This window comes from Anolis sagrei, chromosome 6 (assembly GCF_037176765.1).
Source record: "Anolis sagrei isolate rAnoSag1 chromosome 6, rAnoSag1.mat, whole genome shotgun sequence".
In the NCBI taxonomy this organism is placed as follows: domain Eukaryota; kingdom Metazoa; phylum Chordata; class Lepidosauria; order Squamata; family Dactyloidae; genus Anolis; species Anolis sagrei.
Window position 1 is genome coordinate 83,703,196 of NC_090026.1, and position 24,208 is coordinate 83,727,403.

A 24,208-nucleotide genomic window follows, 5' to 3' on the forward strand; every position below is an offset into this window, starting at 1 on the left:
TTTTTTAACATCTACATGAAGCCGCTGGGGGAGATCATTCGGAGTTTCGGACTGAAATGTTATCTCTACGCGGATGATGTGCATATCTGTCACTCCTTCTCACCTGTCACCAAGGAGGGGGTCCAGACCTTGAATCGGTGTCTAGCTGCTGTGTCGGACTGGATGAGAGCTAACAAATTGAAACTGAATCCAGACAAGACAGAGGTCCTACTGGTCAGTCGTAAGGCCGAACAGGTTATAGGGTTACAGCCTGTACTGGATGGGGTTACACTCCCCCTGAAGTCGCAGGTTCGCAGCTTGGGAGTGATCCTGGACTCATCGCTGAGCCTGGAGCCTCAGGTCTCAGCGGTGGCCGGGAGAGCTTTTGCGCAATTAAAACTTGTGCACCAGTTACGCCTGTACCTCGGGAAGTCTGATCTGGCCACAGTGGTCCACGCTCTTGTTACATCCCGTATAGACTATTGCAACGCACTCTACGTGGGGTTGCCCTTGAAGACTGTTCGGAAACTTCAACTGGTCCAATGAGTGGCAGCCAGACTGCTCACCAGAGCGACATACAGGGAACACACAACTCCCTTGTTGTGTCAGCTCCACTGGCTGCCAATCCAGTTCCGAGCACAATTCAAGGTGCTGGTTTTGACCTACAAAACCCTTTACGGTTCCGGTCCAGCGTATCTGTCCGAACGTATCTCCCTCTGCGTCCCACCCCGGAATTTGAGATCATCTGGGGAGGCCCTGCTCTCAACCCCACCACTATCACAAGTGAGGCTGGTGGGGACGAGGAGCAAGGCCTTCTCAGTGGTGCCCCCCCCACCTGTGGAACTCACTCCCAGGGGAAATCAGGACATCAACATCCCTCCTTGCCTTCAGGAGGAAGGTAAAGACGTGGCTATGGGACCAGGCCTTTGGGCATCCTGACAATTAGATATGGAATCCAGATGGATAGGACTGACAATGTGCGGAAAGTAGAACCTAAACTATGAGTCTGTTAAACGCTGACCAGCAATGAGGTTTGTATTGCTTTTATTGTTTTAATTGTTTTAATCACTTTTTTGGATGTTTTGCCGATAATAATGATTGCTTATGTTAATTGTTATCATTGCTATAATTGCTATTGTTATTGATGTTATGTTTTTGTTGTCATGTAATGCGGGCATCGAATTGTGCCTTGTTGTGTAAGCCGCCCTGAGTCCCCCTCGGGGTGAGAAGGGCGGGGTATAAGCAACCGTAATAAATAAATAAATAAATAATTCTGCAATGTAGATACACCCCTAGAAGTGGTATGTGTGCTTGACATATTTTCAAACTCAACTACAATAGTTCTTTATTTTATTCTGATTTTTAGAAACATGAACTTTGCTTAAACCAAGGGAAATACATCTTTATTAAACAAATTCTAAAAGCACACACTGTAGCCATTAAATCGCAGTTTGTAATCTACAGAAACTAAGTTTGATATCAATTTTTATCAAAGAACGCAGGGAAAAACATAGTAAAAATGAACTGAATATCAAACTAACCAATATTATTAAACTACTGTTAAGAATCTCCAGCTACATGTGAAAAAGGATGCAGTTTAAAGCTGTAATAGTATAATAGCTTCTCTCTTATCAGTGCTACAAGCTGTCTTGGAATTCAGCCATTAAAGAATCTATTTCCTTAAACCTGTCTGTTATGCTCTCAATGCACTCTCCAGCCTTCAAAGCCTTCCCATCAATTATAATACAGTCCTCTTGAGTGTTGATTTCCATTGGCCTTTTTTCAGTGAATTCTGTGCAGCAGTTAGTTACCTAGAAGAAAAATATTCTTATTACGATTATGTGAAAAACAATTCTGCAACAAAAGGCCTTCACCTATCCAACATCCAAAGATAGCTTTATACACACACACACACAGTCAGTGTGAATGCAGAAGTGCATTCTGATCTATACTACAGAGCAATAATAAACCAACTAGATGTATCTTTGGATACATACGAAAATGTAAACTACCTTTCAGAAATTCAGGGCTAAATCCAGACTTATTTGATTGGATTTGCTCTAAGCAAGATTTAGTGGCTAAACCCATTAAAGGTTTGGTCTGTGTATGACTGAATTCAACTCTTTGTTTCTGGCATTAGAATAGTGGTAACCAACTAATGCTGGATCTGGGAAACATGTTTTGTTATGTGTTTTGATGCTAAGCATCTCCAGATTACCATTCTTACAAAGTGTAAATGATGAAAAACAAAATATATGTTCTGTATACATAAGAACAATAGGAAGCCTTGGGGGAGAAAGGCTGGATAACAAAGCCTATAGCCTAAAGAGAGTGCTTTGGGGGTGACAGAGAACTGTGTTAAAGCTTAAAGAAAGACTAACAATCCACGCCTTCTCAGATTTTTGTTTTTGTGTCAGAAGCGACTTGAGAAACTGCAAATCGCTAAGAAATGGATGTCTGCAAGGACGTTGCCCAGGGGATGCCTGGATGACTAATGTTTTACCAACCTTGATGACTGATGTTTTACCATGATGTCCCTGTATGAGCAGCTAGAGCTCTACAGACTGAAGCTTAGCCCGCTCCCCGGATTTGAACCGCCAACCTATCGGTTGACCAGTCCGGTTGACCAGGGTTTAACCCATTGCATCACCAGGGGCTCCTACCCCCTCAGATGAGAAAAGAGAACAGATTGAGAGAGATCCAAAAAAGAACACGGAGGAAGACCACTGTTAGGTCAATTGTGGACAACTCCATGTTGTATCTACAAAATGAAGAACTCTTTGCGAGTACTGTATTTTTATTACTTTTTTTCCTCTCCCATTCAGTACTAACTTGCAAGATTCAGTTAATTTACTTGCATTCTTTTATTCAATGTTTTATCACTAAGTGTGTTTAATATTATTATTAAATAATATGTTTAATATTATTATTTGCTGATTCACTCTGTTCACGCCCTTATGGGAAAAACAGCATATAAATGAAGGAAGATGGAGGATATAATGGAAGTTTTGTGGGGAAAATGTTTAGAAATATAATGAATACATAACTAACTAAATAAAAAAGATTGACATGTTCCTGTCTTTGAAACAGTGGTTTTCCAGAAACAGTGGTTTTCCAGAAACCGCCTTGAGTCATCTGCGGACTGAGAAGGACAGTATACAAATACAGTAAATAAATGAATATGCAGATTTCAAAACAAATTCTAGTGATTCAGTTCTATAGTTGGTATGTCCACGTGAATCATTCTGTCTTGGCACATACATGTTTTGTCTGTGCAAAACTTGAAACATTTAAAGCACATCCCATAGCCTCATTGATGAATGTTTGCACTGACCTAAAGTTTCTTAGAATTCTACATTATCAAGTGTGATGCTTTGGGTTTCTTCTGTAGTGTATCTGGGAAATGACCAGGATTTATAATAGAATAATTCTAAATAGTAATCTTCTTTCTCTCTTTTTCATAAAGAAACTAAAGTATCTCTGAATTCTGTAGGTTCCTTGATCCCTCAAAAAATAAAGTTCAATGTTGAACTTGGCTTGGCAAAGCAGTATCAAAAAGACAGCTGTGTCACATGAAGATATGTGAAAGGCAAATAATAACAAGGTTATCAGTGGATGCAGCTTCCCTGGTTTGGAATCCCTGTGATAAATATTAATTTCAGAAGTTGTTTCATCATAAGCATGTGTTTCTATTTATTGAGAAGCACACGGTTTAACAAATTTACTCTTTAAACAATATTCTGATTTCCAAATGTGTACAGTGTTAGAATCTGGTGTGAATACTTTTTGTAAATTTGTTATAAGCTCAGTAAATATTTCAAAATGTTGTTTCTCAGTCAAAATAAGATCTTGGTTAAAGTATTTTCCAATTATTAGCATTTAGCAGAGAGGGTCTATGAATAATTTATACCTTTTCCCTTAAATTCTTGTCTTCCCCATCCGCAAATGACTTGAAAGAAGGCTTGGAGGAATCTGCAACATGCTTGAGTATTCGGTCCAAATCTTTCAGTATAACTTCTGTCTCAGAGAGAACTAATAAAATACCAATATTAATACTTCAGCTAAAATATACATTGTATTATCAAAATACTATTTATTGTACTGTTGGCTGCTTGGCATAGTACAGAAGAGGTTAAAATAATCATGATGTCAAATTAAAAAAGTGTTTCATATCTATCAAACAAAATTCACTGATTGCTCTTTTTGAGGTATGCTAGAATAATTGGGTAACTGACAATAATATTTATGTCTGTTGTTTAACAGTTTAACAGGTACTGTATGTACCACATGAACTCAATTCACAAGGCAGTGATAATGAATTGTTGGGAATACTCTTCCACTGGTTTCAAATTAAATTGATGAATGTGAATGTGAATCTATTCAATTAATATAGATAGCAGTTTGCCACAACAGATAGATGTGTGTATATCAAATAAACTGTTAATTTATGGCAATCCCATTAATTTTGTTGATTTTCTAAAGACCAGGACTACACAGAAGTGATTTCTCATTGCCTTCCTCTGAAATACAGCCTGAAGCATCTTCATGGTTCCCCACCCAAACCTGAACATCCATAGCTCCCTACATGGTTGGAAATATTAATAAAACACAGGAACTATTTGGTGGATTTGTCCAATAGTATGTAAATGTGATATTTAAATAGTAATAATTAGAATGGAACAAAGCAGAATAATTCATTTTCCTCTAGTAATAAACCATACGTTAATTTTAATTTCAATAAAATGATGCTAAAAAAATCTTCCATTGACCCAATATGAAATGATTACTTGCATGAGTAATGAAGTTGGAATATTGCATAGGAACTATTTGATGACAATAAGCATAAGTGGGAAAATAAACAGAGTACCCACAGAAACCTCTAAGACAAGCAGGTTTTTTTACCTGTAAATGTGGTTCTTCGAGTGGTCTGCTGTGTCCTCACACAAATGGGTTTCACAGTTGTGCAGAGCCCTTGTTTGGAATAGCTTGGCAAGAACCTTAATTACATCCCCTTTGGATTATTGTAGTATGCTCTTCTTGGTGCTACCTTTGAAGAGCGGTCAGAAACTTTAGCTAGTCCAAAGAGCTGTGGCCAGACTATTAATCAGCTCTAGCCACAAGAAATGCACAACTCCTTTGTTCCAACAGCTCCACTGGCTGCCAGTTTGTTTCTGGAAGATTTTAAAAGTGATGGTAATGACCAATAAAGCCCTTTATGGATCAGGTCCAGGGTTTTTGGTTGATTGTATCTCCCTGTGTGAGCTCTTCTCTCAGTCCCACCACCATCACAAACACATTGGTAGCGTCAGAGGGCCTTCTCGGTGGCTGCTCAAAGACTCTGGAACTATCGGCCTAGGCAATCCAGAATGGTCCCCTCCCTGGTGCCCTTTTAGTGGCAAGCTAAACCTTTTTTTTTTTAATTCAGGCACATTTTTGAAGAAGAATGAGTGAGAAGTTCTTAAGAACGAGCGAGGAGTTATTTGAGGTATTTTAGTGTAGCACTGAAAGCATTTAAATAGTTTTTAGTGGGTTTATGCTATTTTAACCATTTATTTTTAAATAATGTTTATGTTTGATTCTATTTTAGTATTTATATGCTGTAGGTTTTAAATTTTAAAATGTTTTGTTTTTAGTGTTTTTATTTATTTATTAAGGATATTTATATCCCACCTTTGTCTGGAACACAGACCCAAGGTGGCTTACAAGCAGAATACAAACATTAAAATCCAAGAGAACAAAATAGATAAAACCATGATAAAACAACAATCAATAAAATCCCATATTTTAGTTAAAAGCATAACCTCCTCCTCCATGTATCCCTTCTCCATCCCGATCATAAAATCCCCAACTCCTGCCATGGCTCAATTAAAAGACTTCTTAAATAAACAAATTTTGACCCCCTTCTTGAAGCTGAGGAAAGGTGGAACAGCCTTTAGTTCTTTAGGGAGGAATACTCGTAATTTGGAATAAAGTCAGAAAAGTTACTTTTTTGAAGCGATTCTGAAGTTATTTTAAAAACAGGAAGTCCCTTTGCCCTTTTAAAGCTTCCCTTGCCATTTTTGATATGATTCAGGAAGTGAATCGTAAGTGAATCAGTGTTTGGAGGCAAGCCACCTCCCAGCATGCAAGCTGCTTGCCTCCCAGCCAATGAGTGGAGAAGTTTTGGGGAGGGGTTTTGGCACAGCAGCCATTGCGCTATATAATGGGCAGCACATGGCTCAGAGGTTCATTGTGAGCCCAGAAAGGGAAGGGAGAAAGGAAAGGAAAAGGGAAAGGGAAGGGAGGTTGTGAAAGGAGGTTGGAAGAAGAGCGGATGGAAGAACAACAAGGCAAGCAGAGAAGGACTGTTGCGTGCCCGACTGCCTGCTTTGCAGGTGCTTGTGTGTTCTTGCTGTTGAGGTGTAAGAAGAGCAGGGCAGCAGAGAACCAGAGCAGGGAGAAGAGCTGTTGCATGCCTGGCTGCCTGCCTTGCAGCCGCTTGTGTGTTGTTGCTGTTGGGGTTTGGAACGGGTGGGTGATGCATGGGTGGGTAATATTGGGGTGTGAGGGTGCATGGCGTGACGTGGGTGGAAGGAAGGAACAGCACGGAGGAAACAAAGCACTACAAAAAAAGCCCCAGCGTTGTAGCAGGTCTCTCTGGCCTGGCCTCTGTGTTGTACATTGCCTCAATAGAACTAGATCTCCCATTAATTCAAGCCACTCTTTGAACACCAACTCTCCTTCCCTAAGTTGTGAAACCAGCCTCCAAAACCACAAAGGCCTCTCTCTGCTGTTTGTTTCCTCTGTTTGCTTAGCATTGCCAGAGAAGATACTACAAATCCCATATAGTCAAAATATCCTTCCTAAAGATGTGAAATCAACTTCCAAAACCACAAAGGCCTCTGCCTGCTGTTTGTTTCCTTTGATTGCCTTGTGTTGCCAGAAAAGATACTACAAATCCCATACTTTCAAGTCAATACTTCCCTAACTTGTGAAATCAGCTTACAAGACCCCAAAGGCTCTCAGGACTGTTTTTTTTTATTGCTGTGCATTGCCTAAAAAGACACTACAAATCCATAGTTTGCCCAGTACCATTTGCTGTATTTCGCATATTGCGCAATTGCGTCCGCCATTAATGAAGTAATTCAGAAATTTTGGAAAGTTCTGAATTTTTTGGGGAGGGATTCAGAATTCAATTCTGAATTGAACCACCAGTGCCCTCTACATCCGAAACGAGTTTTGAACCATTTGGGGGGGGGGGGTCAACCAAGCCTACTCGCTATACTTTAGAAGTTGCGACTGATCCTTTCCATACATCCAACGCACTTAGAATTCCTTTACCTCTTCTTCCCTATATTCAGTGGTTTCTAAATTCAGCAATTTTTTCCCTTGGGAACCAGCCTTGCATTGTTAATCAACTACAAATTTTCACTTCTCTATCAATTATAAATTAGTATGTAAGTGTGAGAAGGAGTATCTACAGGTCTGTCCATCTCGTTTTTCTTTTCAGTGTAGTTTCTTAGGGAGATGATCACCTCTGATGTCAAAGGAATATTAACCATGCTCCATGTTTTAGTTCAAAAATTAGGCACTAAACCTATTTAATGGGTAGAATTTATAATTTTGGAAATCTCCTTTAAACTTCAAACTAAAACTTGAAGCAGATTCACCACCCCACTGACATCAGACCACTAGATCTCTATTTTTTTAAAAAATCTCTTGACTCTCCAAATGTTAATTTCAAACTGGTTAAAATGTTCAGCATGTTAAATGTAAATTACTTTTTCATTTTACCTGTTTTAGTATTATTGGCTTTAGACATTTTTCAGAAGGTAATTATATTTGAAGTAACAACAGACTTATCAAAGAAACTAATAGAATAAGCGGCAATTACTTTAAGTAATTTGACTTGTCAAAATAAAAAGGCTCAGTTGTATTCATGGAAGCCAGAGTTATGCAAGCATCACGTAAAGTTGTATAGCTGGGGTTAGACTCAATCGGAACTGATTTTCACATTCACTCAACATATATAAGTGATCTACCAAGTCAATTTATTGCCTGACAGTCTCTCAGAAGCTATTAATCAGCATCAGCAGTTTTTACGGTAAAATATATTTATGTAGTTTTGTGAGTGTACACTAAAGGTAACTGCCACTGGTCTCCTTTGATGGATTGCCACCTTGTCATTGTGGCTTGTGTGTTCTTCAGGACACCCTGAGCCACTTCGGCAGCAGGAAGGCATCCTTACTGCCCAGCCATGCTGAAACCAGTTCAGTGCTACTGGACAGAGGCCAAACTGCTATTCCTTCTACCTCCCTGTTGCTGCCAGCTACAGCGGAGGAAAAGGGACTGCCAAGCACAAGGTAGGTAGTCCTATCACTGCTGTAGTTGGCAGCAACAGGAAGAGGCAGGAGATGACAACCACCACCTTATGTCCCCAGGCTAACTAAGCCTGGGGAGCATGGGATGGCTGTTGGAAGACCTGTAGTTAGTTCCACATGGGAACTGGCTTTGGGTGTCTGCACTGCCATAACTTAGGGGAAGCCTGAATCCTGGTGCAGGATTTGGGTTTTCCCCTAAGTTGTTTAAACCTAGTGTACAGTTACAGTAAATAGGGTTAATGAGGATCAGTCTGTGCATCTCCCATGGTTGCCTGCAGACTGGTCCACTGCCATTCTAATCTAAATGGTCAGTGTAGAGATGGCCACAATCTGTTTCAAAAGATTATTTTGGAGAACCCCAGTGCTGTTACAATCACAATGGTTCTGTACTAAAGAAAATCTTCAGTTCAGAATTTTTATCCATACTTTAAATCCACCTGTCGATTTCAACGTCTAATCTTTACCCCAAAGTCCCACACACATTTGACCTGTTTATGTCATTTCCTCCAATATCAGCTTCTTTAAAATGCTCCTGTTTCCTTCCCATAGAATATAGGCAGAAGACAGTAAAACATCAGAATACATTGCAATTATATGGTACCCTGTTTCCATCTGAAATTATGTTACAGAGAATTTTTGGCTATGTTCTACAACAAAATGTAAAATAAGACATATTTAACATTTTTATTTTACATTTTACTGAAGAACATAATCAGAACAGCTCTGTGACATATTCTGCACTTTTTGCTGATAAGTGTTATGCAGCAAGCAATTTCATCACGTTCCTTTTCTTTGCATAATAAAAATGTTTTCATCACACTTTGCTCATATAATATTTTCCTGACTTAGAAGACAATATATAGCTTTGATGGAACCCTTTATTAGTAAACCTGAAGGGATAAGAAATATAAACGCTGTAAGTAAAGGTTGCAAACTGAGCTTTAATACATGTAGTCAGCAGTTACTTCTATCTACTTTAATGTTAACTAATACCCTCCCTACTGTGGTTGGGAAGGAAGTAGGACAGCAGGAAACATTCAATTCACAACAGCCTCTTGCTGTTATTGCAAACATGGCTGTCAGAGTATTAAGTAAATGCTTTGCACAATATTTTAAGAACACTCCTCAACAAAATGATGGAGTGGAAAACCACAGAGACTCATATGATGACTGACATGTATCAGTTTCAAGCTGACTTGAAAGTAGAGTATCCTCAAAAATTCTCTATGACATAGTTTTTCACTCTTTCATGACGTAGAATTATGAAAATATCTACCATGCACAGTGTCGTAGCCAGAAAAAAATTCCGGGAGTGTGGGGGGAGGTTTTGAAAATTTTGTTTAGTGAATCGCGAAGAGTAGTTACATAACACAAAATAATTTAAATAGTATGGTTCAGTCTATATTTTATACAGAGTTAATTAAATCAATTTAATGTTTGCTTCTCATAGTGTTAGCATGGGGATTTGATTAACCAGTGAGAATTAATGAGTAAACCGGGAGGTTTTTAACCTGAAAAATTGGGGGGGCTGAACCTTTACCCCCCCTCCCCCGGCTACAGCTTTGACCATGAACACATACTGCTCTACAACAGGTTTGTGGGAACATCCTGATTTGGATCCAGTCTTATTGAGACTACATAAATATGAGCCTGAACAAATGCCATAGGAGATTGGGCTGGTTTGCATAGAGGATATTATCTTTTAGATGTTGATTGAAGTTTCTAAAACTATGATCACTAAACTTTATTATTTCTATAGCTTTGGACTGGTATTTATTTCCATCACATGATCCTGATTTCATCCCAGTGCATCTTGTTATTAAGAAGCTATTAAAGTTGTGATGTTTCCCCTAGAATGGAACAAATAGATATTTATGTGTAGAACATTATCTATATGCCACAACTTCCCTCTCGGGTCATTTTCTATTTCCAATTGTCAGTATCCTATATGAACTGTGTAACTCAAGAAAGCAAACGGTGTTTTCAATCCGTACTTTAAGGTGAACCTGGATAGCGAACTATCCTTTTACATTCTGTGGCTGCTTGGTGACACTGATCATAATACAACCTGAAACGGCATTGTACCAGTGTGCTACAAAATAGAATGGTTGAATCATTTTCAGTTTGCTATTATCTGCAAACCATCAGGGAAATGTTACTGCTGGCTATCCTTCCGCTTGTATATCCTTTCCTCCCTTTTATCTCTGCCACTTACATACTTCTTTTTTAAAAAAATAAAAAAATTGCAGTGTGGAGAATTACAAATATCTCATCCTTGATGCTGAACTGAATAGAATAGGTAGAAGAAATACAATTATATGTGTTCCATTTAAAGAAAGTAACCTTGTATCCATTTTAGAGTATGCTCTGCAGCAGCAATAGTTGCTGTTATCTGTATGTATGCATTGTTGGTGACAGCTGTAATCGTATGGAAATTCCTCAACTGCTCAACTGCATGGGTATGAAATCCCACAGATACATAGGCAAGAATTGTACAATAAAATGAAACCAAATAGCAATGCAACGGCTTGAATTTGCAATAACTCAGAGAACGTTAGGTGCTGTTTGGTCGGGTTGCCAGTGAAAGAAATGTAAACAAAGTGAGATTTAATCTTGGAACAGGAATTTAAGCAGGAATTTAGTCAGTGAACTGGTTTACAGCTTCCCTGTGCCAAATATAGTCTGCTGGCTCTCACCAATTAAACACAGAATTATAGGAGTCCCAAATGATACAACAGCAAATAAAGGGGCTATTTAATTCATTTCCTTCATCTTCCCTTCCAACAACCTCATCCTTTGACCTGATTTGAGATGTTGCAGTTCAGCAGGTAGTAAATGCATATTAGCAATTTACTAATCACTGCTCAGGAACAACTATTTCACACCTCCTAATTTCACCCAAGATATTAGGAAGCACTCTGCATCTTATAAAAGCTACTTCAATCTGAAATCCTTTTTCTAAAAAAAATCCTAAGCAACACAGTGACTACAAGCATCCCACCAAGAATCTTATTTTATAGTGCAACAACTTACAAACATTAATAAAAGATTTTTAATTAGTATGTGGCACAGGCCAACATGTTGCCTTGAATCCCAAGCTGGGAGAAAGGCAGGATATAAATAAAAACAAAGAAACAACCACCATCACCACCACCCCGCTACTGATTTTATAATGTATGGCTTTATCATGTCACGAAATGGAAACAGTCGTCCCTCCAAGGACTTGGGATAATTAACAGCATACTAATTTATTCCAACTTGTTCCTCTCTATTGCTAAAATAAATAAATAAATACTTTGTCAATATCTTTATTAGAATTAATTAAAATGAGAAAAAGGACACACATTTCCAAGTTCTCCAGAACTTGCGAATGTTTACATGGAAAATTCATTCCATTTTGATATGACATCTTTAGACAGTTAATAACTAGTTGGAAATCTAAAGTGGGTTGTATCCTAAATTAATCATGCTTTAGTCTTCTGAAAATTAATAAGTCAATATATTATAACAAAACTCATTTAGTCCCATTCTACTGGGATTGGAAGCAAATATAATTGGATTTTGTTGCACTTATCCTATATACTCATGTATAAGTCTAGAAATTTTAGTCAAAAAGTCAATCTAAAAATCTGGTTTAATTTATCATGGGTCAATGGGACTATTGTATCTTAACTTATATCAAAAAAGGAACGTTTTCCTTCTCTGAGTAGTATAGTGAAAGGCAAAACCATAGTCTGTCCCAAGAGAATCTAAAAGAAGAATTGATATAGAATTTTCCCCCAAATAACAAGCATCTAAAAGACAAAAGCACACAGTGGAGTAACTCACTCATAGACACAGAGAATTGGGAAGCCCTGGCCCTTGAGCGCTCCAGCTGAAGGTCAGCTGTGGCCAGTAGTGCTGTGCAATTTGAAGAAGCACAAATGGAGGGCAAAAGAGAGAAATGTACCAAGAAGAAGGCGCATCAAGCCAACCCTGACTGGGACTGCCTTCCACCTGGAAACTGATGCCCTCACTGCGAGAGAACATGCACCACCAGTACACCGACCTTGGGGGACAATCTTACTCGGACAATGAGGGATCGCCTAAGTAAGTAAGTAAGTAAGCTTACTCACACAACCGGAAACAATGTGTGGCTGAAGGATTCTTGAGTGTAAGCAATAATGAGCAACAGAGTTCACCTTAAAGTTTCAAATGGTTTATTAAAACTATAAAGAACTACATTTTCTAGATAGAAAAGTTGAGGTCTAGACTAACTAACTCTAAATAGAAATTTGGTTTAATCTCCAACTCCATCTAATATCAAACAAAAGTCTCAAAAACTGCATTGACATTCTGCTTTTGTACTCTCACACAAAGCCTTAGAGAGGAGGAACGAGAGATAACTGGCCACAAGGTCTTGGGGGAGAAATATCAGTCTGTGTCATCAATGAGATGAGGTGAGGGAACAAAGAGTGAGAAAGATAGACAGAGCAAAGACGTTCAGGAAGGATAATGGGGAAGATTTCCCCTAGCCTGTCGTTGTTTGATGCGTATCTATTTCCTTGATGAAGACTATAGGCTTGGACAGAATGTGGTTGAACTCCAACACTCATCTCTTTTATTTTCTCTACTGTTGCACTACTTCTGACCTTTCTGAATGCTTGGGTAGGGAAATGGCAGTGCTGGCCATGGGTGGCTGACCCCTGAGGTGGCATTGGTGCTTTTTCCTCTCTGAAGAATGAACCACAACTTATTCATGGATCCTGTCAACATCCATAATTTCTATCCCAAAACCTGCTCTCGATTTATACATGAGGTCAACTTATACATGCATATATACAGTAAGTAATGTTAGATAAATGTGCATTAGATTCACGTTGTAGTCTCACAAATGTGTTGAATATCTTGTAAACAATGCTGACATTTGACGGTCTCCTACAACACACAATTGATTTCTGTATAGACTTGGTTAACAACATACTACCATATTTCATTGAATCAAAAGTGCACTTTTTCTCCATTTAATGGGTTTCAAAAAGGGGATGTGCTTTAGAGTCAATGGCACCTTAGATTTGCCAATTTTTGTTTTCAAAACTGTCTCACCTTCAAGAGAGAGGAGAAGGAGGAAGGACCCCAATGGCTCTGCCATGTTCCCACCATTTTCTCCTCATCCTGAAGCAGATGGCTGTTTACCAATATTTTAGCTAAACATGGCTTCCTCCTTTCACTGCTTCCCCAATGGGTCCATAAGGTAAAGGTAGTCCCCTGACATTAAGTCCAGTCATGTCTGACTCTGGGGTGTGGTGCTCATCTCCATTTCTAAGCCGAAGAGCCAGCGTTGTCCGTAGACACCTCCAAGGTCATGTGGCCGGCATGACTGCATGGAGAGCCGGAGCGGTACCTATTGATCTACTCACATTTGCATGTTTTTGAACTGCTAGGTTGGCAGAAGCTAGGGCTGACAGCGGAAGCTCACACCGCTCCCCGGAATCGAACCTGCGACCTTTCGATCAACAAGCTCAGTAGCTTAGTGCGCCACCATAGGGTCCATAGACTTAATAAAATAGACTGATGTAGATGGGTGACTTATGACTTTCTTCACACTCTCTCCTAACCCCACAGATTACACTACAAAGCTGCACTGAAACAACAACAACAAAAAAGGATGACATTCTTTTTCCTAAATTGAAGTTTCAAAAATGGGGTGTGCTTCAATGGGGCCTTAGATTCGGTGAAATACAGTATTATTTTTCAGAAAGACGTTATGTTCCATTGGAAGTAGAAAATAATGCTCTGTATCCTAGATAATAAAAAGTTCCTTTAAAATTTGATGGTCCTGATGAGAAATACATGTTCATTTTATACAAACCTAGATTTTCTGTTGACAGGATATCTTCTGGGTCTGCTGTGTCAACTGGCCATGTTAGCATTCTTTTCCTTTAAAAATTGAGAGATCATTAAAGTATTTGTTGTAAAATACTAATGAATAATGGTTAATTAATCACAAAAAAGATAAAAGAATTGAATCCTGAATGGTTCATTATGAGAACAGGTTGAATTATATTGCCACAGCATAATGTTTCATCACTGGTTTTAATGGTTCTATTCCAAAAATGGCACCATCCTATAATCCAAACTGTAACACTCTGTGCACAAATTTATCCCTCCATTTCCTACTTTTCCAAAGGAAAACGGTTTACAGATGTTTGTGGAAAGTGTCTTATAATTCAAATTGTATTTGTTCATACTTGTAAGTATAATTTCAATCATTTTATTAATTTTGGAGGCATTATATCCATTTGATTTGCCCTTAATAAGGACATAGGGTAAGAAAAATGCAACTACAAAGACACTAATCAGGAAGAAAGTAAAAAGGAGTAATATTTTCTGAAATGATGAAATCACCAGTTTACTTCATTAAGCATGCATTTATCACCAAATCTTTCCATAAACAACTTATAAAGCATAGTCAAGTAGGCCTAAGAGGGTCATGATACAGAGGATCCGAAGAATATGTGTATGTGGACAAAAACTAAGTTATCTAAACACATTAGCTAAAGGTGGAGTCCTTTTGCACCTTGTGTAGATAAGACTGTGCCATTAGTAGGATAAGATAATTTTGTGATTTAATTTTTATAAATATAAGAGTTTACCATAACATTCAAACAACATGACATATTATTGACCATACACACACCTGAAACCCCTACCCCACACAAAATAAAACCTCTTCCTCACACCTGTGTACTCTTCACCATGACTTCCAACAATGAAGCACTATTAAGCCTTTAAGCCAATTTATCTATCCTTATTCATAGTAATCCTAAATTCCTAATGGTACTCCCCTATGACAGGTACTTAGATATGCCATGGTCAACTTCCACTTTTCCAAAAAGTCCCCATTACTTTTGTTCCTCCTAATATTAGTTAATTTGGCTATTAGCATATATTCCTGCATTCTTTCCCTCCAATCCTTTTCAGTTAAACTTTTTTCCCCTTTCCAGTCTTTGAGTTAATCTTACAGCAGCAAAGCTATATTGGTATATTTCTTTGTCCTTTTGATTATTGTTTTCTCTATGTAAACCTAATAAACACAACCCTGGGAATCTAAATCTTATTATGTAATATTTTATATGTCTCCTTAGTTACCTTATCCCAGTGGTTCCCAACCTGTTGTCCGTGGACCAACTGTAGTCCACAAGAACTAAAATATGGTCCGCAGCCTCATTGTTACTACACCATTGCAACAAGAGCAACTGGTCTCGCCAAACCCTTTTATAATGCCAAGGCAACGGGGATGTCAGGTGGGAAGAAGTCGATACCTATGAAAGGTGCAGCAACAAGCCTCGTGACTGCTGCTTCTCCTCCTCCTCCTCCCTCCCTCAGAGCAGAGCTGTTCCATGTGATGCCTGGAAGTGGGAGCACCTTGGTGTCTTCATTTTTAGGATTTTTCCTAGGGTTATTTGGAGTGCTGATTCAGAAAATTACATTGGATAGACCACATCAGCTCTAGATTATTAAATATGGTTTTCTGTGGGTGACTATTGGATGGTATATGTTCTCTATAAGGTTTTTTTTTTTGTCAAGTCAGGAGTGACTTGAGAAACTGCAAGTCACTTCTGGTGTGAGAGAATTGGCTGTCTGCAAGGACGTTGCCTAGGGGACGCCAAGATGTTTTTATGTTTTATCATCCTTGTGGGAAGCTTCTCTCATGTCCCCGCATGAGGAGCTGGAGCTGATAGAGGGAGCTCATCCGCGCTCTCCCCGGATTCGAACCTGCATCCTGTCGATCTTCAGTCCTGCTGGCACAGGGGCTTAACCCACTGCACCACCGGGGGCTCTATAAGTAACTGGAGCTGATGTGGTCTATCCAATACAATTTTCTGAATCAGCACCCCAAATAACCAAAACAAATCTAAAATTGATCAAAAACAGATTCGTAACCCTTTTGGTATTAAAGTTGGAAAGTGGTCCCTGGTCAAAGTAGTCACCTGGTCAAAAAGTGTTGGGAACCATTGCCATATCCCAATATACTTGAATGGTCTCACAGGCCCATCACATATAAAAGAATGTCCCTTTCTGTTTCCTACACAGCCAGCAAATACCTTGTTGTGATTTATCTATTTTTGCCAATGTTGCTAGAGTGATATAGCATCTATAAAACATTTTATACAGATTCTCCCTAATTGATCCAGATAATGTAAATTTGAATCCCGGTTATCGAATTATATTGAATCCCAGTTACCCAATTCCCTGTTATCCAATTCTATTGGTCTACCTAGATGCTTGGCCCAGAATATCATTACTGTCTTGACTCTGTTATCCTCCATGTTGTATCTTAATACGCATTTGTATAATCTGGAGATTAACTCTTTGTTTCCCTTTTCCCATATTCTTTCCAATTCTGATTTTTTTGGTTGCAAATCCCACCCTTTTTTGGTCATAAATCCCCAATTCTTCCCACCTTTTCAATTTCCACTTTTCATTTTCTCCAATAAAGTATTTTTATATGTTCTTGTTTCTACCCTTAGGGTTGGTCTTACAACCATTTCTAGTAGCTTCAGTCAAAGGGAGTTTTTTCGGTTCTATGCCTTTTCTGCCTTTTTTCCAAATATCTAGCAGTCCCCCTCTAATTATATATTTATTAAAGTTTTTGTTCAGTTTATCTCCATCATACTACACATATGTGTGCCAGGCTAATATTAATTCATATCCTTCCACAGCTAATAGAATCTTATTCTCTAGTTTTATCCATTCTTTCAGCCAGAACAGTGCTACGGCCTCATAGGAGGTCCTTAGATCAGGTAAACTTAGCTCCCTTCTTTTATCATCAATTAGGTTTCTGTATGCTATCCTTGCTTTTTTCCCTACCCATATGAAGTTAGCAATCTCTCTTTTCCATTATTCAATTTTTTTATCCCTGTGTCATTAGTAGGATAAGGTTAAAAAGGTTGCATTATCCTTGGAAATACTTTCAAGATATCAGACTAAACAGTGGCACTAGTGGGGAATCTCCCTTTATATACAGCTATCTTTCATATATCTTTTTAACCCTGTGTACTTCAAGTGTATATGAATTTTTTAAAAGAGGCTACAAAGTTTTGAACTGCAAGGGTTTTGCAGGGCCTTTCACCTGCAACTGGTGTTTTTCTGTGTTGGTTGTATTATTTAACATTTGTGACTAAAGCGTTTTCTTGTACATTTTGAGAAATATGATTTTAAAATAGCTTCCTGAAGGATGAAGTGTTGGTATATGTGAAGAGTATTTTAGAATATGACACTTTTACTTCATTTTGAGCTTTTCTTCACAGGTCTAATCCACCTTCTGATGTGAAGTGTGTGATCCCTCAAATAAGAGATCTTTCTCCTCGTATTCATTAAGAGGTCATCTATCTGACACCTGAGAGCCAGAAGTAGAGCAGAGACCTATAACAGCTTTTAGCTGTTCTTATTGTAATCACTGCTGATGTTAGAAAATGCTATTATTTTCCTAAGCACATATTATAAATAACATGTTTTGTAAATAAATGAACAAAATAATGTATAGTTACCATATAATGTAAGAAAGGTGCTAGGACATACATATGTTTCCAAATATACTTTCTATAGTATCAAAAAAGAATGATGTGTATCCATGTTAAGAAATTAAAATAAATTTCTTCCAAGTTTAATGGGAACCACAGCATCCTAACAGTATATTATGGCATAACAAGCCAAATGTGATTTTGAACAATTCTACCAATAGAAACATTTTAATGCAATCTCAAACTTACTTTCTTTGTCTTCTAGTTCTGCCGTCACAGAGTTTCCTACAGGTGCTTACCTGTGAAAAACCATATTTCGTTTAAACTTGAATATTTGCTATATTTAATTGGTTTTATCCACTTAATGCTAGTAGGAAAATTACAAGAAGCACTTTTATTATTCTACTGGAGCACACCTACACAATGTATGGCCTACGGGCTGCTTGTGGCCCACCTAAGGCTTTTGGCAGCCCAAATCGGCTGCCACTCTCACCAGTTCCTCTACTGCCAATTCCCTCACCAGCCCTTCCAGTCTCTCAGCATCCCATTCTGGCTCCTCCAAGACGCCTTGTTTATATTCACCATAGACATTCCTATCAGGCCCCAGAGCCTCAAGATGACCCTCCAGCCACAACTTGAAATCTCAAGCATTGCCATCTTAGGTCATCATGAGCTCTGGCTAATGGGCACTATTTTAGGGACATGCATAGTTTGTAGTCTGGAGAAGCCCATCAGAAAACCTAGAGATATGATGGATGATAAAAGGGCACACTGAAGGTGCATCTTTAGTGCACAAGCAGATAAGCTTAGTGTCTCATCAAACCACAACTCCCAGGATTCCATAGAATGAAGCCACAGCAGTTCAAATTGTGTCAAACTGCATTCATTATATGTCCTTCACCCCAAGGCACTATCATGAGCTAATTTGCTTGTTTCTGCACTGGTTTGTACAATATACTTGTTATGACTTACTTGTGTGCAGTGATATTTCTGCTTACCATCATTGTCCCTGCTGCAGATGTCCGTTCTCTGTCCAGAGGCATCTGTGCAGAGGCCAGAGTGCCCTTTGGAGTGCAGGAGGCAATGGAGAGGGCGGCAGCAGTGGTTACATAGAAGCTGTGAGCCAAGGAGAGCCAGTGCATTTGGCCTGAACTGAGGCTGCAGAAGCCATGCTTCATCTATGGCCTTGCTCAACTGTAGGAGTAAACAATGTGATTCCTGGGGAAAATGGAGTCACTGCTAGCCTCCATCTGCTCTGCCTGCTCCAAGAAGTGGGTTTGGGTCTAGGAAGTAGCTGAGATCCAGGCAGAGCTTGGAATCAGCTAGATCCATGCCTGGTTATGGGCTAGACACTCTTTTGGCCATCTTAGTGAACAATCTGCACTAGGAACTAGTCAGGTTCCTCAAAGCACCTTATCACATTGAGAAATTCAATTTTTATTGGAGGAGCAATTTCCAAAGTAATGTTGGTAGGCGCATCTTTGATACCATGGCTACCAATTCCTATGGTGTACCCTATAATATTTAAAATATACATGAATGTGCTGGAGGTGTTGTTCAGTGAGGTATTTTACCAGCAGAATACTGATAACACCCATTAATTGCTTTGCTTTCCATTTAAATTCATGGTAGCTATTCTTCTAAATCAATGTCTAGTACCAGAAAAAAAATAAAATTCAGATGAAAATGATGAAACTTAATGTTATCTGGAAATATATTATATAAGCTCTGGCAGGCTCTCCCATGCACTGGCCTCAGATTGTACCTCTCATCTGAAAACCAGGCTACCTAAGAACAGAAAGGCTTTTTGCCAAAAGCATGGCCACAAGTGATGAATTGGTTACAGCTATAACTATGTCTGTAATGCCTGGAGGGACTACTTCTATTAGTAAAATTAAAGCTCCTCAGGTTATGCAAGGTAAAATGTCAAGAAATATTAACATGTTAAAATAATGAGGTATTCTTTCTCATTCTGAACCGAGATTCTAAGGCCAAATCCATACATCTGTTAAACAATATTGAAACAAATTTGTGTTTACATAAATGAAATGTAATAGTTGTAACATACAGTAACGTTACTGCTAAAAAAAATACCAAGTGAAGACATGTTTAAAAAAACACTCTGATGGCCAACAGACTGTATGAATATATATTTAAATCTTACCATTATTCTCCTTGTTATTGTACCAGTCTTTGCTTTTGTTTCATTATCCTTTACTCTGCCTAAAGTATTGTAAAATCAGAAAAATAAACAAGTGAATGATAAAAAATACTAGCATAGTTATTTTGGTTTCTTATGTACTTTATCAAGTTCTGTTTATTGTTAGCCTCCTTGAGTCCCTATATCACGAGAAAGGCAAGATAAAAGTAAAGTAAACCAATAAATTAAATAACAAGAAAACATTGCATTGAATTGTTTGGAATTGATTTCGGGGCATTGCCACCTACAGATGCAATAGGTATCAGGAATTGCAGACATTTCACTGATGAAAAATATTTCATAAGCATTGTATCGGGCTATGAAATCAATGCAGCCACCCCTTTGAGAGACATATGTTGAGTAGGAACTGGCTCTAACCCCACATAGACCAAATACTTCCAGTCACATATCAAGAGTGGACACCTGAAGAAAAAGATGTAGAAAGTGACTATATTGATCACAAAAGTGGAATTTACCAGTATATGCCCAAGTTCTTTTAAATACATACATACATACATACATACATACATACATACACACACACACACACACACACACACACACACACACATACACACACACACACACATATACTGGAGAGAATACAACCTTTGGGTGCATAATATAGGCTATGTGGGAATTAGCCTTTTGTGAAATAGCTTCAAGAGCCAATACATATGAAACACTGGAGAAAGTCATAATCACAATATTGTAAGTTTCTGCATGAGTCAAGGGCATTCATTTTGTATAACGTAGTTAGCGTACAAAGACAAACAGGAAACCATGCAAGATTACCATTTCTTGACAAGTAGCACATTTCAAGCCTTTGGTGAGCAGAGCAGGGAAGTAGCTGGCTTGCTTCCTCCAATGCACGTTCATACCAGGCTTTTTCTCTCTTGTACATACCAGCCTAAAGTAAAATGACATTAGTTATTATAGTATTCGTTTTCTGAAATTTAGTATTAGCATAAAGATTTAAGAAAATGAAAACAGTGGATATACAAGCAGTTGCCTACATGTGAAGCCATACATATTGCAAAACAATTTGAATAAACAAACTTCTTGCAAACAGCTATTGTTTTATTTTACGTCTATACATTAATTTTGCAAAGCTTATACAGCTGACCTGTATAGCAAATTAAAGATGCCATTAAAGAACAGAAAAGTATCTATCTCCTTTTGTTCTTTAAAGTTTGATCTAAAGAAAGGAAAGGCATGTGATGTTTATTTTTCTGCCAGAGCTATCCATGTGTATTTACCTAGCCATTAATTAGTACATGGCGATAACATTTTGAAATAAAGTCTATTTTCAATTTTGAATCTTTTAAATGAATATAAATCAGATAGTTACCATAATCATGTTAAAGAATCTAAAGTGAGTAACAAAAACAAGCAGTCCTTTATCAAATATTTCTGTAGAGATCTACAACAGTATAATTTTAGCATAGTATAGCCATTGAAGTGTTGGACTACAGCTCTGAAGACCAAGGTACAAGTTCCCTCTCAGTCATGGAAACTCACTGGCTAACCCTGGGCAAGTTTGTCAGAAATATTAAAAATTAACTAGTTGTTTTTAATTACAAAGGATTAAATGGATGCAATGACTCAGCAAAAGCTGTAGTTCTATATAAGGTGTGCCTGTAGTTTAGTAGCCCTTGGTTTGAGGTAGCCCTCAGTCTGTGAGAGGTCTCTGTGGGAGAAGGGCCTCAGTGTGTTTGTAGGCCTCAGTATGAGAAGGCCTCAGTGTTAGTTTGCCTCAGTGTGAGAGAGGTGTCAGTCTGAGAGACTCAGTGTGAGAAAGGCCTCAGTGTTTGGTAGGCCTCAATGTTATTAGGCCTCAGAATCAGAAGGCCTAGTGTGAGAAGCTTCAATGAGAGGAAGCCCCAGGTTGAAAGCCATTGTGTCTGAAGATTCAGTGTGAAGGCTGCTATGTGTAAAAAGCTACTGTATGGAGCTCCTGTGTAACTTTGGTGTAAGAAGAGGCTCCGTGAAAGCAAAGCTGTTTACCTGAATGAGAAAGAAGCAAATAAGGAAGTGTAAATAACTTTGTTCATGTTATGGAAACCTTGTTCTTGTAAAAAGTGCAACCATATTATTTTGATATAAAGAAAAGCCTCTTATGGAAGAGATAACATTGGTCTCTGTATTTTTGTTCTTTTTATCACTTTTGGGTACTGGTGCTGGGTCATGCTGCTGCTTATAAATTACCTTGCTGTACATTTAAGAGGAGGGTCTTTCGTTAATAAGGCCACTCACCCAACAAAGTTGCACACTCTCAACTTCAGAAAACCTTGTGACAGGCTCACCTTACTATTGCCATAAATCAGAAATGACTTGAGGGCACACCACAACAAATGTGGCATAGCATATTAATCTAATAACCCTTTCTGTTATCAATAGTTTTACGTGAATTATTTTGCTTTAAATGAAAAGGGATGAAACACCAGAGAAAAGGAAACTTATCCATGGTGGTTGAAAGAATTAAGAGAAATCTAATCCAAAAGAGCTTAGAAAAATGTAAACTCTGCATTTTTAAGGAACTATGCCTGTCTAAGCAGGGTTCTAAAAGCCATATGATGTGGGATTTAAAACAAACAAGCAAAACAAAACCATATATTCTGACTGCACAAATTCCCTTTCAGACACCACAAATGTGCAGAAGAAATCAAACGAACACAACACAAACGTTCCTCTTTGCTTATATTCTGTATCAGAATATCTACTTCACAGCAATGATTAATCTATGAATTGCTCTTAATTCATTAACTAATACAGCAATCAAAATGTTCATGGACTGATATAAATGCCAACTGAGTAACACACCAATACAAGTGCCATTCTCACAGCTTCATCAATTTTGCAGTGCCAAAACTGGTACCTCTCCAAAACTGAGCTTCTTCTATTTCATTAAGATTGCCTGATAACACTTATTCAAGTACTCCTTACAACTAAAACGTTTTACACTGCAATCCATGGTGAATGTGAAAAGAAGAAGGATCTGAGAAGAACAAAGTATTTGAATAAGGTGCAGGCGTTTGCTTTGACACTGGGTGCCAAATTTATTGTGCATACATTTCCTATCATGTAATTGCTTAATTAACATTTCATAAACAGAATGTGTAGAATCCCTCCCATTTTTGCAACTACAAAACATGGGTTTTCCAACTGCACACTTTATCTCCAACTTGTAAAAAGCACTGTTATTGCAAAACATAACAAATCAATAAAACCAAAAATGGAAGAAGAAAAAAACAAAAAAGCAATGCTGTCAATCAACCATTATTTTTAAGTTTAGCTCTATCTGAGTAGCTCTTTGTTTACTTTATATAAGAAAGCTGAAACATGATTTTTTTTTCCCCCCAGATACATGCTAAAATAAAACCCTGCTATGATTTTTCTTATGGTCAGATATTCAGTTTTGTATGTCCAGAACACAGCTTGGAAGCAACATGTTACATTGCCTGTATAGCGAAAATTAGAGATATCTAGGGCAGGGGGGACAACGAATCCCACCGCTGCCACCAGTGTAACGAAATTAAGGCTGACCATAAGTTGAATATATCAATGACCAATGTTATTGGTAGTATTAGCCGCCACCACCTCAGCTTTATTGGTCTGAGGAACCAAAGGTGTGAATGTGTTGTAGGTAAGGTGTGTTTGCCCTGGGTTCTTCTTTTGCTTCTTAACCGGCTGACTGGACTTTAAAAGTGCTTGACAGACTGAGGCTTACACCAGCTAAAAGTGAACTAGAAAAAGTTTATTGAGCTTTAAACAAACATCTACTCATAGAATGAGTGGTACAGAAGCGTAATCCAGTGGTAGAGACTTAGTTGAACTAAACAGTTAGTTCTACTGACCATAAAGCTTTTAAACCTGTGAGTTTCCTTAAACACACTGTTCTATTCTTAGAAACAGTATCTCTTAGAGAACAGACTCCTGTCTGTCTCACACACAGGGCAATAAGGTATCTTAAACTTCTCCTAAGTTTAATAAGACAAAACTCTCTTTTACTGGTCCTCTTAACACAGTAAAACCCTAGCCTTTGTCTTAACCTTATTCCCTAACCTTAAGGCTCACTTTAAAAACTCTTCTTCCCTGTCAGAACTCTATTTTAGCTTCCTCTCCTAAAATCCTATCCTTCTGTGTCTGATGTCAGGACACTT

General features: G+C 38.2%; 1 protein-coding gene across 1 annotated transcript in view; it reads right to left on the reverse strand.

The window, feature by feature from the left end:
• Positions 1 to 1,375: 1,375 nt before the first annotated feature.
• ZCWPW2 (zinc finger CW-type and PWWP domain containing 2) overlaps positions 1,376 to 24,208 on the reverse strand; it is a 58,131-nt gene continuing 35,298 nt past the window's right edge. Inside the window, exons 4-9 of the mRNA XM_060781885.2 lie at positions 20,841 to 20,955; positions 20,010 to 20,068; positions 18,095 to 18,144; positions 14,191 to 14,258; positions 3,890 to 4,011; positions 1,376 to 1,790 (exon numbers count right to left, since the gene is read on the reverse strand). Of these exons, the coding sequence (XP_060637868.2) occupies positions 1,617 to 1,790; positions 3,890 to 4,011; positions 14,191 to 14,258; positions 18,095 to 18,144; positions 20,010 to 20,068; positions 20,841 to 20,955 (588 nt within the window). The 3' untranslated portion in view covers positions 1,376 to 1,616. The remainder of the gene's footprint in view (positions 1,791 to 3,889; positions 4,012 to 14,190; positions 14,259 to 18,094; positions 18,145 to 20,009; positions 20,069 to 20,840; positions 20,956 to 24,208) is intronic.